This window comes from Tenrec ecaudatus, chromosome 6 (genome assembly GCF_050624435.1).
Source record: "Tenrec ecaudatus isolate mTenEca1 chromosome 6, mTenEca1.hap1, whole genome shotgun sequence".
NCBI lineage: Eukaryota > Metazoa > Chordata > Mammalia > Afrosoricida > Tenrecidae > Tenrec > Tenrec ecaudatus.
In genome coordinates this window covers 13961183-13977009 of record NC_134535.1, presented here as the reverse complement: position 1 = coordinate 13977009, position 15827 = coordinate 13961183, and the positions used below count along the sequence as shown (strand labels likewise).

Sequence of the window (15827 nt, the reverse complement as noted above, 5' to 3'; positions counted from 1 at the left end):
TCCCCTGGTCTCAGGCCAGAGTACCTCACTAGGCACCTCTGGGCACCTGTTTTCTTCCTGGTAGGCACCAAGACTCTTGAAGCCCAGGGGAGCGGGAGAATGACATTCCGTGAGCTCTGCTCCTAGTACTACACATACGTGTAGGAGGCTCCTTGCTACCGTTTGGTGGAACCAGACAGAAACCTTTCACCGGCCATGTAGGGATGACTGCTTTGTGGTGTGCACATGGACCCTGCTAACCCTGACCTAAAACGGCCACACTGGTGTCCTCCACGTGCCTGACTGGGCGGTTTTGCTGCTGTGCACCAGGTCTCTGTGGGGCAGGACCGACTCCATGGCACCACACACCAGTGGTGGGGCGTTAGCAGGGCCTGCCTGGACTTGAGGCACTCCAAACTTCTCGGCCCATTAACTGTGGGCAGTCACTGAAGGTGAGTGACCACAGGGTGGCATTTAGTAATCAACTCAGCCCCAAGCAGGCCAGTCAGGGGTAGAGCAGATGTGAAGCCTGTGCCAGAGGGAAAACACGTTTTTCTTCTTTTAAATAGAGGACAAGCCTACAATCAACCTCCACCTGCCCTCTTGTGGTGGTGTGGACTGGGTTTGCTGAGGCTGAATTGTCGCTTGGAACCCACAGCATTAAATGCCACGTGAGAACACCTCCCCCAGCACCTTCTATGCTTGAATGCTGACAAAGCAACTAAGACTGGGCCTCTTTTCTCACCTCTACATGGGACCCCACCTGTCGTCAGTCCCTGAGGCTCAGATGAGTCTGGAAGGACAAACCACTTCTTGTTGGATGCAAAAGCGTTTTTCCCCAGGTTGTTTCCCCCAAATACATGCCAAACCTTAGACACTGCTTACTTCACATGGTAAATGACTGTACACTTCAGAGGTCAATGCAAGCTGCTTGGAGGTTAACCTCCTGGAGTGTTATCAGTCATCTAGAGCATTCACTGTACTGTCCCACCCTGGAGAGCCCAGACAAGGTTGACCAAGGTTAGGCTGCCATCTTGTCTAGGGTCCTCATTTTGTCATGGGTGTACCCCTAGTACCTCCCCATTATGTGTACACTCTCAGCTACTCCCCTTACTGGATGTATGTGGTTACCTGGTAACCAGGGTGCTTACACAACCATAAGTACATATAGGCCTTGGTCAGAAATCGAGATGCTCTCTCCTCCTCCTGCTCTCTGCACAGACCTGGCTGCTGAGATCATGGCCGCCCGAAGGTGAGCATGCTACCATGAAATGTGTCTGACTCCTTTAGACATTCTCTCCTACCCCTCTTTCCTTCCATGACTTTACTATGATCTTTACATATTATAACCGATCAGTGGCGCCTACGGACCTGCAACATTGTCAGGGACTGGCTACTCTGACACTTACTCATCAGGGGAGCCCCAGGTTCCGAACACTGAAAGCTCCGATATTGAACACACTGCTTCGTGGGTGCTGGCTTGTGATTCTGTCACCAGCCCAAGCAGAGTGTGGGAACAATGTACAAACCACCCTCCACTAGAATGTCAGCCAATCTGAGACCATCTCCTTCAGGAGCAGTGAGCTCATGTCCATGCCAATCACCGTGCCCAGCATGGTCTTTTACTGGTCACCGTGCCCCTCACATTGCGAGATGGCCAAGGGCAGCAACTGGTTTGTGGAAATGGATTCCTTGTGGGTCCAAGCACCAACACTCCAGGGCAGTCACCCTTACCAGGAGTGTGGAGCCCCTCAAGTCCAGCGCATGCCCAGGCTTCAGGGCCAGGTGCCAGAGAGGGATGGAGAAGACGCAGTCAGCCGAGAACCTCGGTGTATAACGAAGGAAAGAGATTCAACAGACGGACACTTTATTCCTTCCAGCAAACTTCAGAGAGCACAGCTGGGCCCATATCCCTCTGAGCATCAGAGGCCCTTCCTGGCGTGGCAGGGCGGCAGCTCGGGGCCCATGTCACTGTCTGGTTCAAGTTTCTTCCTCTGGAAGAGACAAAAGGCAGCCTGAGCAACGGGACACTGGGTGCGCGGCCTTTCTGAACCTCTGCTGAGTGGCTTTGTTCCAGGACTCCACTCCAGCTGGTGACATGGCAGACAGCTTTGATGCATTCACTGAAGCTGACCAACCGGGGGGTGGTGGGGGGGTGGGGGGGGGTGGTGGGCGGGCGGGCGGGGAGCGTGTTCCTCCCTCAGACACCCCCCCAGCCCCCACGTGCTGACGAGGGTTGAAGGCGCTCTTCCAGCGCCCAGGGAGCACCACTCGAAGCACGCTAAGCCAGCGCTAGAGGTGACGGTGGCTCAGAGCCAGCCCACATCTCCACAGGCTCACTACTAACCTTCTTCCTCCTCTTCCTCCTCCTCTTCCTCATCATCCTCGTCCGAGCTGAAGGTGCCGTCCGGCAGGCTGTAGACCCGGATGACCTGCTTGTTGGGGTCCTTGAGGATGAGGTACTTGCCCTCGTCCAGCTTCATGCAGATGTCGATGACGCAGCGCAGGATGCCCCAGGCGTTCTCCACGCTCAGGTTGATCTGGCTGGCAAACTCGTTGGGCTTGAACTGCTGGGTCCCCAGGATGACGTGGCGTGAGGAGTCTTTCACGTGGTACCGGGACACGTAGCTAGTGAGGACGGGGGGGCAGTTAGTGTGTGGGGTGGTGGTGGTGGGGAGAGCAGGGCGGCACCTAGAGACAGCCAGGCCTGAAGCCTAATGCCAGTGCTGGTGACCCATGGTCCAATGCTTTGCTGAAGGGACGGCCCACCTCCACCCGCACCCAGTGCTGGCCCGAGGCCTCACCCGAGCTTGAGGTATTCGGAGCCAGCCAGCAGAGCGCAGCAGGTCCAGCGGGCCAGCTTGTAGCTATTGTTCTTCAGCTCTGTGGCAATCACCGCCCCCCGCTGGGAGTCCAGTTTCTGACGCCAGTCCACGCCGTTACAGTGCTGTGGGAGGAGGCCCGTTAGCAGCACAGCTGACCTGAGGGCAGCCACTCACCGGCCGACAAGAACAGGCCCGGGCCAGAGCCAAGATGCTACTGTGACACCCACACAATCACCCCCCACCGACCCCAAACTAAGGAAAACAACAGTGCCCCGGACGGGTAAGGCCAGAGCTGGGTGAGGGCAGGTTTCAGAGGCAGAGCTGGGCAGAGGCTGCAGATGGAAAGAGATGCCATGGGTGACCAGCAAGACTGATTGAGGACCATGCGGCAGAGGGTCACCAGCTATTTTTGGGCTCTCGGCACTCCTAAATGTCAACCCAACTAATTGCCAGCAAATCAAATCTGGCAGTAAAACTGTCCTTTATGGGCTTCTGATGCTGTACATCAGAGCAGAAAGTCTCATCTTTCTCTCAAGGAGTGGCTGATGGCTTTAAACAACCGACCTTGTGGATAATGGCCCAGCACGTAACCCACTATGCCACCAGGGCTCCCTGGGCCAGGAAAAGTTCCCCAGTGTCCCTTTCCACAAGTAGCCAGGACACACAGCTTAAGACCGATGTTCTGAAACTGCTGCTCATGTGTGCCGCAGGATAACCCCAACCCAACCCGACGGAGTCCATCCTCTCTGCGACCCGGTGAGCGTTTTGGAGGCTGTCATTAAGGGAGCAGGCAGTCTCACCTTTCTTCCTGGGTGCTACTTGTGGGTTTGAACCGCTGACCTTGTGGCTCAGCAGCCCAAAGCCTAAACTACAGTGCTACCAGCAGAGGGGTTTGGGACAGTGGGCATGGTAAGTGGAGTGCAGGGAAGGGTACGCTTAGTGGTGTGAGTCATTGAGGAGGGCAGCAGCCACACAGCAGAGGGTTCTACACGAGGGAGAGGGCACCCAGTGAACCCAAGACTGAGTCAGGCAGCAAAAGGGCTTGTGCAGGCAGGGGGCGCCAGACATGGCTTTGTGCTCAGGTGGCAGGGCTGAGGACCCATGGCCTCAGATGTAGCGGAGTGTCCATCAACGGAATACACGACAGGGAGACTACCCAGGTGGGCCTGACCTAACCATGAAGCAGAAGCAGGCAGTGCTGCAGATGGGAGGGGGGGGGGAGGGTGTCCTAGAACTGGGCGGTGGGGAGGTGGCACGGGAATGGGGCCCTCAGCCCATGGCAGGGAACCAAATGCTATACCAGCCAGAAAGGGTTTGGAAACCAATCTTGCCCCAAAGCCTCCAGATAAGTGTTGTCAATAACCTTGACGTCAGTACATGACCCTCGGAGCAGAGACCAGCCATGCTGGGCTGGACTCCTGAGCACAGAACCAAGAGCCCGCGCAGGGCTGGTGACATCCCCCCACTCACGATCCCCCCTGCCTGGGGAACTGATAAGGAATTCCAGCAAGCTCTGCTAGAAGCACCAGGGATTCTCATCTTAAGTTAACTTTAGCTTGCTGCTGCTGCCGTATTTTTTGCAACCCCCACATCCAGGTACTTGAACCCCTGCGGGTTCATGACTCTGTTTGATGAGCGCTGAGCTAGGGTACAGATATGACTGAGCCACTCGCACATGTTACAGAGCAGAAGAGAACGAACGCAGGACAGAGATGTAGTTTCGGCAGAGGGTGAAAGGAGAGGGCAGGCGTGGGGAGCTCGTCACGTTAACATGAGGCAGAGCCACACCGACCAGCACTGCTGGTGCCGCCGGGCCCAGAGACCTGGGCCCAACTGCCCACCAGCGTGTGCTGTCAGCAGCTTGGGCAGGAGCACGGAACAAGGAGAGGGGGCTGCCACCTGAACCCCCCACCCCATCTCTTCAGAGGCTGCTTCTGGGAGCTCTGCCATCACTTGACACTGAGCCCAGACACCAGGCAGCCCCAGGAAGTCACAGCCTGACACTCCTTCCTGGGGGCGCCAGGGTGAGGGGGTGGGTGGGGAAGCACCTCTCATTCAGGGCCTTCTGGGAGCCAGCTCTTTGAGCTCAGGAAGTGCAGAGGGAACCAGAGGGAGGGAGGGAGAAGGCAGAGGCCGCAACAAAGCAGAGAACAACTGACAGGGAAGGGGTGCCACCCTGCCAGCCCAGGCAAGAGCAGAGAGTAAAAGCAGAGGCTGCTGAGAGCAGAAGCCAGCCGGAGGGCAGAAAGTTCTGGAAGAAGATCATTACAGCTCCTCTGGGTAAAGTAAGAAAAATTCTCAAGATCTTATTGGTGTTTTTTTTTTTTCTTTCTCTCTCTCTCTCTCCCCCCCTCCCTGGGATAGGTGGGAAATCTAGACAGCTCTGTAAGTAGTGCAGCAGCAGGGGACAGAGGAGACCAGGTGTGTTGAGGAGACGGGGCGATGGCTGGCTCACCCTGGAGTCCCACTCGTTGAGGGTCTTGATGTTGAGGAAGGACACTTCCCCGTTGGCGCCGGTCATGACGCCGTCGTGCTCACAGCGGACGATGAGGTCGATGTCATCGCCGAGCTTCCACCGGCGGTAGCTGCGAAGGAAAGCGTCGCCGGTCTAGAGACCCTGCGTCTCAGATGTGCCACCCCCACCTGGTCACCAGCCCCTGCCAGAGGGCACGTACCGGTATGCCACCGAGGCGATCTCGCTCTTATCCATGTCGTCCTCCACAAACGGGTTTGGGTTGGGGAAGTTGTAACGTTCCTTCCCCTGAAAGAAACACCAGGTGTCCCAGACCCTCCTCGCCTTGTCACCAGGGTCAATGAGCCACACGGAGCCACGCGCTAGCCCAGTGGTTCTCAACCTGGGGGTCTCGACCCCCTTGGGAGTTGAGCGACCCTTCCACAGGGGTTGCCCGATTCGTAACAGCAGCAAAATGACAGTGATGAAGGAGCAACGAAACTAATTTTACGGTTGGGGGGTGGGAGGGATCACCACCACACGAGGAACTGCATTAAAGGGTCACGGCGTGAGGAACTGCTGCTCTGGCCCTTCCCCCGCTGAGTGCTGAGGCCTCACAACAGACCCAACAGCCAGGATTTACTGACAGTCCCTTCCTGCCCCCTCCACTACAATGACGTGTCACCGGAGCAGGAACTTTTGTTCACAGCTGTACCCCCAGCACCTAAAACCTTGTGTTAAACAACCGAAACAATTGTTATTTCTAGTCTAGTGTCACAGACAAAAACCCGGACAGAGTCACAGAATCATCGGTGGTTCAGAGCCAGAGTGTGATCTCCAAGTCCCAGCCTGGACCGCATGTCCACCCCCATCCCAGGACCCCAGCGCTCGACCCAAATAAAGGTAAACCCGCCGGCCCTGTGGTCCGCTCACCATCCTCAAGCACTGCTGGGAGAAATTGTGGTTGATGTAGGTGGCTTCCATGGCCAGGTTGCGGGGCGAGTTGAAGGAGTTGCCTTCATCCTGAGGGGGCTCGTTGGCCGTCTCGCTCACAGTCAGGAGGTCTGTAAGAGCGGTGGGTGGCAAGGTCACTTATGCAGTCAGGGCCCTGATCGCCGATGCTGACGTGCCTGGGGTTAGCACGGCCAAATTCCCAGCCCCGTGTCACGGGCCCCATTGGCCGAGGCATTCCTGGGTAACGCGAGCCACCAACCAGCGCCAGGCAACACTGGGTCCCAAGATGAAAGATTCCTTCTGTAACCTTTCTAGCTCCCGCAAAAACAGGAAATGTTTGCTTGTTTCTGTCCCATCTTTAGAGGCAATGTCTGCCAGCCCTTCCTACTGGAGAAAGCCAGAGAAGGCCGCAGGCTTGGCATGTAATGGTTTGCTTTCCCCGGCTGCTACTTTTCTGGGCAAGCTGGCTCTTCCATGGCGTACGTGAGCACTGACCGGGACAGCCCACTGTGCCCACTCAGTGCCAAGCCACGACGGGGCCTATAGGACAGAGGAGAACCTGCACGACAGCCCCCCCTCCCCCTGGCTGTCCATGGCCTTGGGGACAGACGGCCACAGCTTCTGAGGACTGACTGGAATGCAGTCGAGTGCCTCACCTGGGCCACCAGGGCTCGCATTGAACCGCGGCCCCTGGGGGCCCAGCACTTCCGCTGCCTCTGCCTCCAATGCCTACAACTTTCCTTCGTCCCCCCAACCCCCAGCACTTCCAAGGGAAACATACTCGCATGCACTTCATGCTCTGGTGTAAACCCGGGAAGTACGGCCGGAGCCGAGTGGCAGGGAGCGGTGAGGAACCAACCAGGAAGCCCAGGTTGGGAGGAGACTCTGCAGGGTCACACCGCTCCTCTCCATGTCAGGGAGGAGCAGCAGACACTGCTGTCCAGGCTGGGAGCGGGGAGCGGACAGAGCAGCCCAAAGGTCCGAGCGAGTTCTTGGACAGACTGCTCACCGAAGTCAGAGTTGTCCCTCTTGTCAAAGAAGAGCTTGGAGCCGACTCTCTGCACGACGATGTCCCAGGAATACACCGAACGGGTGCAGCTCATCAGCGTGGCCAGGATGGCGTCCGTGGCAAACACGTTGCCCTGCGTTTTTGCCAGCTGCAAGGATGAGAGGGAGGCAGGGCTGATGGCAGCGGTGAGCTGCCGGTGCGAACGGACGCCTGTGCGTGCCAGGAGCCCCCTGCAACACACGCAGACCTCTGCCGGCAGCAAAGGGCCCCGGAGTCCAGTGGCTGGGTGTGCACGGATCACCCCCCAAGTGGCCCTGCGGGCGACACCCTTATAGGGAGGGAGGGGCAGGCACCTTTCTGATGACGGGGTCGTCCGTGGTGGTGACCGTGTGGAAGATGCGCTTGATGCTCCGCAGCGGCTTCTCATTGCGCGTGGTGATGCGGTCGAAGGCCTTGTCGTAGTGCTCCAGCGCCCCGCAGCACTCGCTGAGGGCAGAGAGGGCCCTCACAGGCCACCACCCTTCTCAGCCGCCCCGCCCCCACCTCTCTGATTTAGGTCACCAAGGCACAACTCCCACGCGAAAGGCAGACCTGACTGTGGAAGAAGGAACTGTCTGTGGCCTGAGACAGCCTCAGGGTGGCCCCACAGTACCTGGCCCCGGCCATGGCCCCTATGATGGGGCTGCTGAATGTGCACAAAAAAACTCTCGATTGTTTCGTTTTCCTACATTTTGAAGGCCTCTCATTTAAACCCAACTCAATTCTGCTTCTCTTGGGCTCAGGAAGCCAGGCAGCTGCCTTTGCTGCGGTGATCTGACCCAGCGGTTCCTCTGTCTTTGGATTATGTGGTTTTAAACCTTGTTGGAAGCAGCAGGTTCACTCTGTATTGTAGACCAGCCAGCGGCAGGCACGGGGAGGCATTCAAAGGCTGTGCAGGGGCACTTACATGTCCTGTGGATCGGAGACCTCTAAGTAGCGCATCTTCATCAGCTGCGGGAAGTCCATTTCCTCTTTCACCTCCCAGTCACTGCGCACCTCGACTGAGGAGTCTCGGGGTTTCTGCAGGGAAATCATTGGAGGGGCAACACTACCGTCAGGGGGATCTCCGCAATGACGGCCGTGTGAGGGGCTGCAAGACAGGTTGGTGGCATGGAGAAGGCTTCCGGGCTTTTCCTGCAGCAAATGCTGCCTGAGCACTGACTACCTGCTGGCTGTGCCGTGGATGAGCCCTGGGGACTTTGTGGGCTACGCCGGAGCTATGAACCATGGCACAGCTGTTAACACTTTGAACTCACCTGCTGTTCTACAGAAGCAAGATGAGTCTGCTACCGCTGTAAAGGCTTGAAGTCCCAGAACCCCAACGGGCCATTCTACTCTGCCCTACAGGCTCGCTAGGAGTCCAAGTGGCTGCCATGGCAGTGGACTCTTTAAAGTTATGACTAAAAACCTGAAGGGACCCAGAGTTAAAAAATGACTAGCGTTCCCTCCCTTGGTACAGGCCCAGGGGAAACAGAAAGATACGCCAGCAGAAGGGTGTCTGCAATGATCTGCTGGTGTCAGGTGCTGACACCCATCCAACGAGATGTAAGCCCATGCAAGAGGCAGCTTGTTCGTGGACCTTCTACTCCAAGCATCGACGATCTCTCCTGATGCTCGTTCAAAGTACGAGACGCAGTCACACCACCCTCCCTCTGAAGGAGCATTCTGGCTGTCCTTCTCCCAGCACAGATCTGGGCCCACTACCCCCGCCAGCCACGGACTGCGTCATTGACTTCTGGGCTGTTTGCATGGGTGCTGGCTGTGGACACCAGTCAAAGGGAATCCTCGACGGCTTCGACCTTTTCTCAGGATATTCGTTGCACTTTGAACAAGTCGTGAGGACTGAAAAAAGACAAGTTTATGCGGAGTCGTATGTAATTCACACTGAAGGCTGAGTCTTTGACCTTCACCAGTCAGCGGTTCTTCGCCCATTTAAGCCCCTCTCACAAAGCAATCAAGTGTGTCATCGGCACACTGCAGGTTGTTACCAGCCTGCCAGTCCCGACATAGCGCTGTTCGCTCTTCCAGCCACTGACTCTATGCAACCTGACACACACGTCTCCGGATTCCACACCACTCAACATGTCCATGTGCTACACCTGCTGGTCCAGGTCCCACATGAGCACATGGACTTCTGGATCCCCACTCCTCACAAAGTTCCACTCAGCTTGTTAAGCGGCTTGCAGTCAATAGAACCCAGGAAGGCATCTCTCTGGTATCCTCTGCTTCCGGCCCGGATCCACTGGATGCCAGCAACGACAGCCCTGGTTCCACGTCCTCTTCTGAATCCGGCTCGAATCTCTGGCAGCCCCGCCGATCTCCATCGTCTTCAGCGTAACTCTGCTTGCATGTGACATAACGCTACCGCTCTACGATTCCCACTTCGTGGGACGACCTTTCTTCAGAGCGGCACGGCTGATATCAGCCTCAAGGTGAAGACTACGCAAGCACTCAGCCACAAATAAAAACAAGTCCTGATGGGTGCGATGCGCCAGGGAACGTGACAGCAGCAGTCAGGACGGCCACTCACAGGAAAGATCTCAACAAGCCAGTCGTGGTGACAAAGCAAAGCAGTGACTGCCCGGGGGGGGGGGTCAGGGGAAGGATGCTGGGTGACTGCTCGAGGCGACGGGTTCCTTCTGGGATGAGGAGAATGGTCAGCGATGGACTGTGGGAACGGTCATCCGACCCCGAGACTGGATGAAAACCAGCGGGTTGTTCACTTTAACTGGTAAACGGCATGTGAATGACCAAGGGATTCCCAGACAGCTCTGCTCTAGGTAATGTTACCTACCTGTGACTTTTGGTCCCATTTTTGCCTCACTCCAAACTGCTTCTGGAATTTCTTCTGCAGCCGTATGCGCTCTCTGGAAAACAGACACCTGATCTCACCTGGAGGCTTCTTCAAAAAGCAGAGGCAGTTTAATTATATACCGCAACTGGCAGTGCACAGGCAGGTTTCAGGTAAGTCCGTCTGTCCTACCATCACAAACCGCCGCAGAGGCGGCCTTCTCCTCAGCACTGCTCAAGCCCACGCTGTCCTCGCTGAACTAGAGGAAACGGGGCCCAGTGCGGAGGAGAGACCGAGCGTGCAGTGCACACCTGATGCCGATGAGGCAGCCCCGTCAGACGCCAAGCACCTCAACGTGCCGACTGCCCAGTGGCATCCCTCAGCTGAGCCGCGGCCGAGCCACCTCACAGCCCCACAGGACAGTGCGACCCGGCTCCTCAGGAGCGGTGCCAGAGGCTGCCCAGGTGGCCTCGCTCTCCTTTAGTGCCCAGGGCCAGGAGCAAGCGGTCTTTCTCCATCGGCCACACACTGGCCTGGCCTTCAGGCAACCAACTTTCTTCTTTTTTTTTTTTTCCCAGGCAACCAACTTTCAAAAGGAAAACAGCCCCTCTGCCCTCCCCGCTCCCTGAGGTAGGAGAGCGGGATCCCAACCGGGAAGGAGAACCCGGGTGGCAGCCTGGCCAGGACGCACCTCTCTTTCTGCTTGGCGCTCTTGGGCAGGGTCTGCAGGTTGAACTGCAGCATGTTCCGGCGGTCTTTGTCTCTGCGGAGGTTACGCTGGGAGCCGGGGGAGAAACAAACACACCTTGGTTGGAAGGTGGCAGGAGGGGCTTACCCCAGGTGCAGGCGGCGCTAACGGGAAGTGCAGGATGCCAAGTGCCCATGTCCTGCATGGTGCTCTGGGCTGGGGGTTCCAGAGGGGCAAGCACTCGGCACGAGCTTGTACTTCTATTCCCATGGGAGGAAGTGCCCCGAGTCTTTAACGAGAGCTACCGAGTTGGCCTCTTTATGCAATAAAAATGCGGCCCGACTGGACCATCTACCCAGTAAAGCTGGTGGGAGCAACGGAATGAGGCCCCAGGCACAGAGGCCCTTCTATGCAGACAGCTGGTGGGACAAACCACCTTCCCTGGCACAGGTCACGTACGGTCCTAGGGACCGGCTAAGAATGGGAACACTGCTGAGCCCAGGCTGTAGGCCACGTCCTGCACAGCCTCTCAGGCCACCAGGCTCCCCTCTCGGGCACCATGAGCAGCACGTGACAGCCCACGGTCAGCACCCCGGTAAGGATGGGTGGCGAGCCCCGGGCCTACCTGGGCGAACCTCATCCGGTTGCGCTGGTAGGCGGTCTTCTGCGTGCGCGCTGTGTCCACCAGCTGGAAGCTGGTCTCATCCTCCTCGTGGAAGTAAGCATACTGACTGCCGCCACCAAACTGCGAGGAGTACTTATCTGGGGAAAGAGGTGCAGGCAGGTCACCACCAGCTACTGGCTGGCCCTTCAGCCGCCTCACTGTGGGAAGTGTGGCTGTGGGACCCTCGGTCCTGGCTGGGAGCCTGTTAGGCATGCAGACTCCCAAGCCCCACCTGGGACTCGTTGGGCCAGGACCAGCATTTTAACAGGATGCTCTCCTCTCTGTGACTCACATGCAGAATCAGGGGTGAAGACTCTGGTGCCACTTATTCATTACGTGCCAAATGGACCCCAACACACTCTGTCGCCAAGCCCAGCCTCAGGGAATCTTAAACATCCAGTGGTCCCGAGCCTGGGGCTTAGGAAGCTCAGGAAAACCCCAAGTGATGAAACACAAAATGGGAACGCATTCGATGGTTCTTTAAAGGGGTCCAAGGTCCCCAAGAGTGGGAGAAACCCTCCCTCGCTCTTCTGGAAGAGGCCACAAAAGCACGTGGAAAATGAAATGAAAAAAATGGAACTATGTCCGTGACCAAGTCTCCTCCCCACACCACAGTCCAAACCGCTTCTATTTCCACAGGAGCTCTCCGAATGGAGTCTGAGTGTGGGGCCAGCTCCAAGCCCGTGCTCAGTGTGCACGCCCTGGAAAACTAGGAAGCACCATTGCTTCCTAGAGAGCTTTCAGGCGGAGGGTCAGGAACAAGTAGCCACCGCCCCCAGGCCCGACGTGGGCAGTCAGTGTTGGGACACTTACTGGTGTACCGCTTATCCTGGTACGTGGCACCCGTCCAGTCGGCCACCTGGTAAGAACAAGGGAAGACGAGAAGGCCCAGGTCAACCCGGCAAGTGTCTGCAGACCCAGAAACCCCAGGGAGAGCTCAAAGAGGACCAGGGCGATAAAGCGTCAGAAGATGTGGATCGCAACGCCATTGTCTGCGCCAGCGAGGTCAGAACCTTTCCCCACAGGACCCCCAAAGGAACAGAAGGGCCACGCTTCTGAGACAACAAAGCGCAAATGGGAGCTCCCGGGGGTGGGGGATATCTAGCCCGGCCTGAAGGCTGCAGAGGCCTGCTGAGAGGCTCTGAAGGCTGCAGAGGCCTGCTGAGAGGCTCGTACCTTCCCAAGCCGGTCTCCCTTGCTGAAGGGCTGGTAGGGCATGTCCCGGAACTGCTCAGGCACCGCACAGGGCCCCCAGCCCGAGGGGTTATCCTGGATCACGGGCGTCATGAACTTCGCCATCGTCTAGAACCCTAGAGACAAGCCGTGTCAGTAACCATTCAGTAGTTATCCACGAGGAACACTCCGCACAAAACTCCCCCCAGAGGGACCACAAAACCTCACAGCCCTCGAGTCAGGTCCGGCTCATTGCATCCCTATAGGGCAGGACAGAACTGCCCCTATGGGTTTCCAAGGCTGTGACCGGGTATAGGAGAGGAGAAAGTCTCGTCTTTCTTCCGTGGAGTGGCTAGTGGTTTCAAACTGCTGATCTTGTGATTAGTAGCCCAATGTGTAACCTACAGCACTATCAGGACTCTCCACTCCAGGGAAGTCACGACACAATAAAAATCCAAAGTCTGTCTGTCTGTCGGTCGGTCTCTCTCTCTCTCACACACACCCACCCACCTCCAAGCTATTTTCTACTCAATCATGCGTCTTAAAACTACCGATCTGGTGGAATCTGGTAACCTTTTCCAAAGGCAATAAGCAGACATCTCAGGAGTCCTCCTGGACGCTATGGGTTGGTTGGATGGCTAACAGGAAGGTCGGTGGTTTCCTGGGTGCTAACAGGAAACGGCTTCCTCTATGAAAGGCCACAGAACGAACACCCAGACTTGCAAAATACATGGATGCACCTCCAAGTGGCGAGGAAACGAGATTATGTCAGTACACCCAGGAGCTTGCTGTCTTTTCCCGCGCTTTCAATTTCCCACCACCACTGCAGAACCTACACTTGCACAGCAAGTGCTAGAGTAGAGGCAGGTCAGAGGCCTGCCAGAGGCCAAGGTCACCATCAACTTCAGGCCCAGAGTGACCACACATCAACAAGCCATCAGTCACAGACAGCATGGGCATTCTCACTGCCATGGGGCCAGTGCTGACTCAGAGCGTCCCCTGTGGGTTTCCAAGGCTGTTTACAGGAGCGGAGACCATGTAAGGCACGATTTTTATGGAGCGTTGATGGCGTAGTGAACTACACAATGGGATGCTCACCAGAAAGGTCAGATGCTTCAACTCGTCAGCTGCGCTGAGGAAGAAGGCTTGTAGCTGCTTGTAGCGATGAGTCAGAATTGACTCCACGGCAGTGAGGTGAGGCACTGAGTTTAAGGGGGTGTTGTGGGCTAACATTCGAAAGGTCAGACATTCGAATCCACCAGCTGCTCCGAGGTAGACAGATGAGGCTGTCTGCTGCCAGCAAGATTGAGTCTCGGAAACCAACAGGGCAGGGGCAGTTCTACTTTGTCCTTTGGGGTCGCTAGGAGTCGGTCCGACACGGTGGCAGTGAGTTTGGTGTCTTGCTTGAGGCATTGATTATAGTTAGTGCCAAAGAGCACGGAATTCATGAAACGCTCCCAACAATCATGCAAAGTGGGGTCTACTATTAGTTTCAACTTGAAACAAGAAAACCAGGCAGAGTGACATCAAGTCCTGAAGCCAGTAGACATAAGAACCTGAAACAGGGCAGTCTGCCTCTAGAGCAGCGGTTGTCATCCTGTGGGTCGAGACCCCCTTGGGGGTCAAACGACCCTTTCACAGGGGTCGCCAGATTCATAACAGTAGCAAAATGACAGTGATGAAATAGCAACGAAAATAATTTTATGGTTGGGGGGGGTCACCATCACGAGGAACTGTGTTAAAGGCTAGCGGCATTAGGAAGGTTGAGAACCACTGCTGTAGAGCCCCACCTGCACAATGCCATCACCCCTCTCATGAACCTACACACCTTACCAGCGTTTCTAAAGTGGACAAGGACACCTGCCTGCCCGACAGCTGACATGGACCTATATCTCTACCACCCATGGCAAACTCTCAGAGTGCTCAGAATCTTAGTGTCCAGAGAAAACATCACCACACCTGCATTTCCTTAAACCTGGAGAGCAAATGAAAGCACACAGAGATGCAATGAACTTGCCAAGTTCTCTCCCCGTTGTCCCAAACCGGGAGATGGAGGCTCCCTACGGAGAGGACACGGGTGACAGCAACTTCCTCCACCCCGGAGCCACAGCCACGCGATTGGAAGAAGACAGGGTTAGAGGCTGTGGTCTCAACAACTCACGTTGAATAAACATCTATGAGCGACGTGAATGCGCCATCCTGAGACACTCGGCCCCCACTTCCGCCCCGAGACCCAAATGTGAAGCGCAGCCAAACCAGGTCTTTGCCCTGCCCAGAATTTCCAAGCTAAATGGAGTCCCTCGGTGGTCCGCCACAAAGCCAATTTCTTTTCTTTCTATCGGGAATCGGCGCTTCTTAAACCAAAGGCATCTCCGAACACATGGTCCTTTCAGAAGCAGACGGGCCCCAGGCTTGACGGGCACTTTCCCCGCCTCGCAGCCAGAGTGCCGTACGGACAGAGCCTTGAGGTCATCTCAGACCATAGCAGAGCTTGACTGCCCTCCGTCCTAAGCCCCCATTTCAGAGAAAAGGAAACACGGCCCAGTAGCGCTTAGCTCAGCACCCCGACACCGCACTCGAGGAAGTCGGGAAGTCTCCAAACCACCTTAAGTAGGAGACGAGGCCCAGCGAGTGAAGTAACCCCCACACACGCCCAAAATGTGGTCACCGAGCGGAGCTGGAAGTCAGAGACTTCACCCACTCCCTGGTCCGGACCCCGCAGGGTGCCGGGCTTGGCGCCCCCACTTCCCCCCGAGTTAATTTCTGCTCCGGCCAGCTAGGATCAGCGGCAGCCGCGGACCCACAGGACGGCTCTCCTGGGAGACCCCCAAAGGTCGGATCCAGCCCGGAAGAACTCCGGACGCCCGCAGGATCCGGTGCAACCAGCTGCTCACCTGCAGCGGCCTCGGCCGTCCCCGATGGCGGGAGATAGTCGGGCCAGGAGAGCCGACCCACCAGCTTCACTCCAAGGCACCGGGAAAAGAGAGAAGATGCGCGCGCAGCGGCCGGCGCCGCAAACACGCCCGGCGCTGTCGTAAAGTGTGCTCCAGCCTCGGCCGAGTCCGGCGGAAGGACGCGCGAGCCGTAAAACTGAAGTAAACCGGAAGTCGTCACCTCTCTTGTTGAGACGCGAGCATAAGCCTGGGAGACGCCAAGACGCAAGTGGTGTAATTACAATTACGTCAGGCCGCATTGAAACGTGGCGGCCGGGCCAGTGATCGGGAGGGGTGGGGGCTGGGGGCGGTTCACAGCT

At 56.9% G+C, this 15827-nt stretch overlaps 1 protein-coding gene across 1 annotated transcript; it reads right to left on the bottom strand.

The window, feature by feature from the left end:
* Positions 1-1829: 1829 nt before the first annotated feature.
* EIF3D (eukaryotic translation initiation factor 3 subunit D) lies at positions 1830-15625 on the bottom strand. Its single transcript, XM_075550986.1, has 15 exons — positions 15469-15625; positions 12578-12711; positions 12215-12260; positions 11363-11499; positions 10741-10826; positions 10053-10125; positions 8166-8278; positions 7573-7705; positions 7220-7367; positions 6190-6320; positions 5480-5565; positions 5260-5389; positions 2784-2926; positions 2327-2607; positions 1830-1973 (listed from the first exon to the last, which is right to left on the bottom strand). Exons 2-15 carry the CDS (start codon positions 12698-12700, stop codon positions 1960-1962), a joined length of 1644 nt encoding a protein of 547 aa, XP_075407101.1. The 5' UTR covers positions 12701-12711; positions 15469-15625; the 3' UTR covers positions 1830-1959.
* Positions 15626-15827: the final 202 nt, after the last annotated feature.

Coding starts and splice junctions, on each gene's coding strand:
- EIF3D (XM_075550986.1), bottom strand. CDS start 12,700: ATGGCGAAGTTCATGACGCCCGTGATCCAGGATAACCCCTCGGGCTGG. Junction 12,261..12,577: donor AGGGAGACCGGCTTGGGAAG/GTACGAGCCTCT, acceptor TGTTCTTACCAG/GTGGCCGACTGGACGGGTGC. Junction 5,390..5,479: donor ATCGCCTCGGTGGCATACCG/GTACGTGCCCTC, acceptor TTTCCTTCGCAG/CTACCGCCGGTGGAAGCTCG.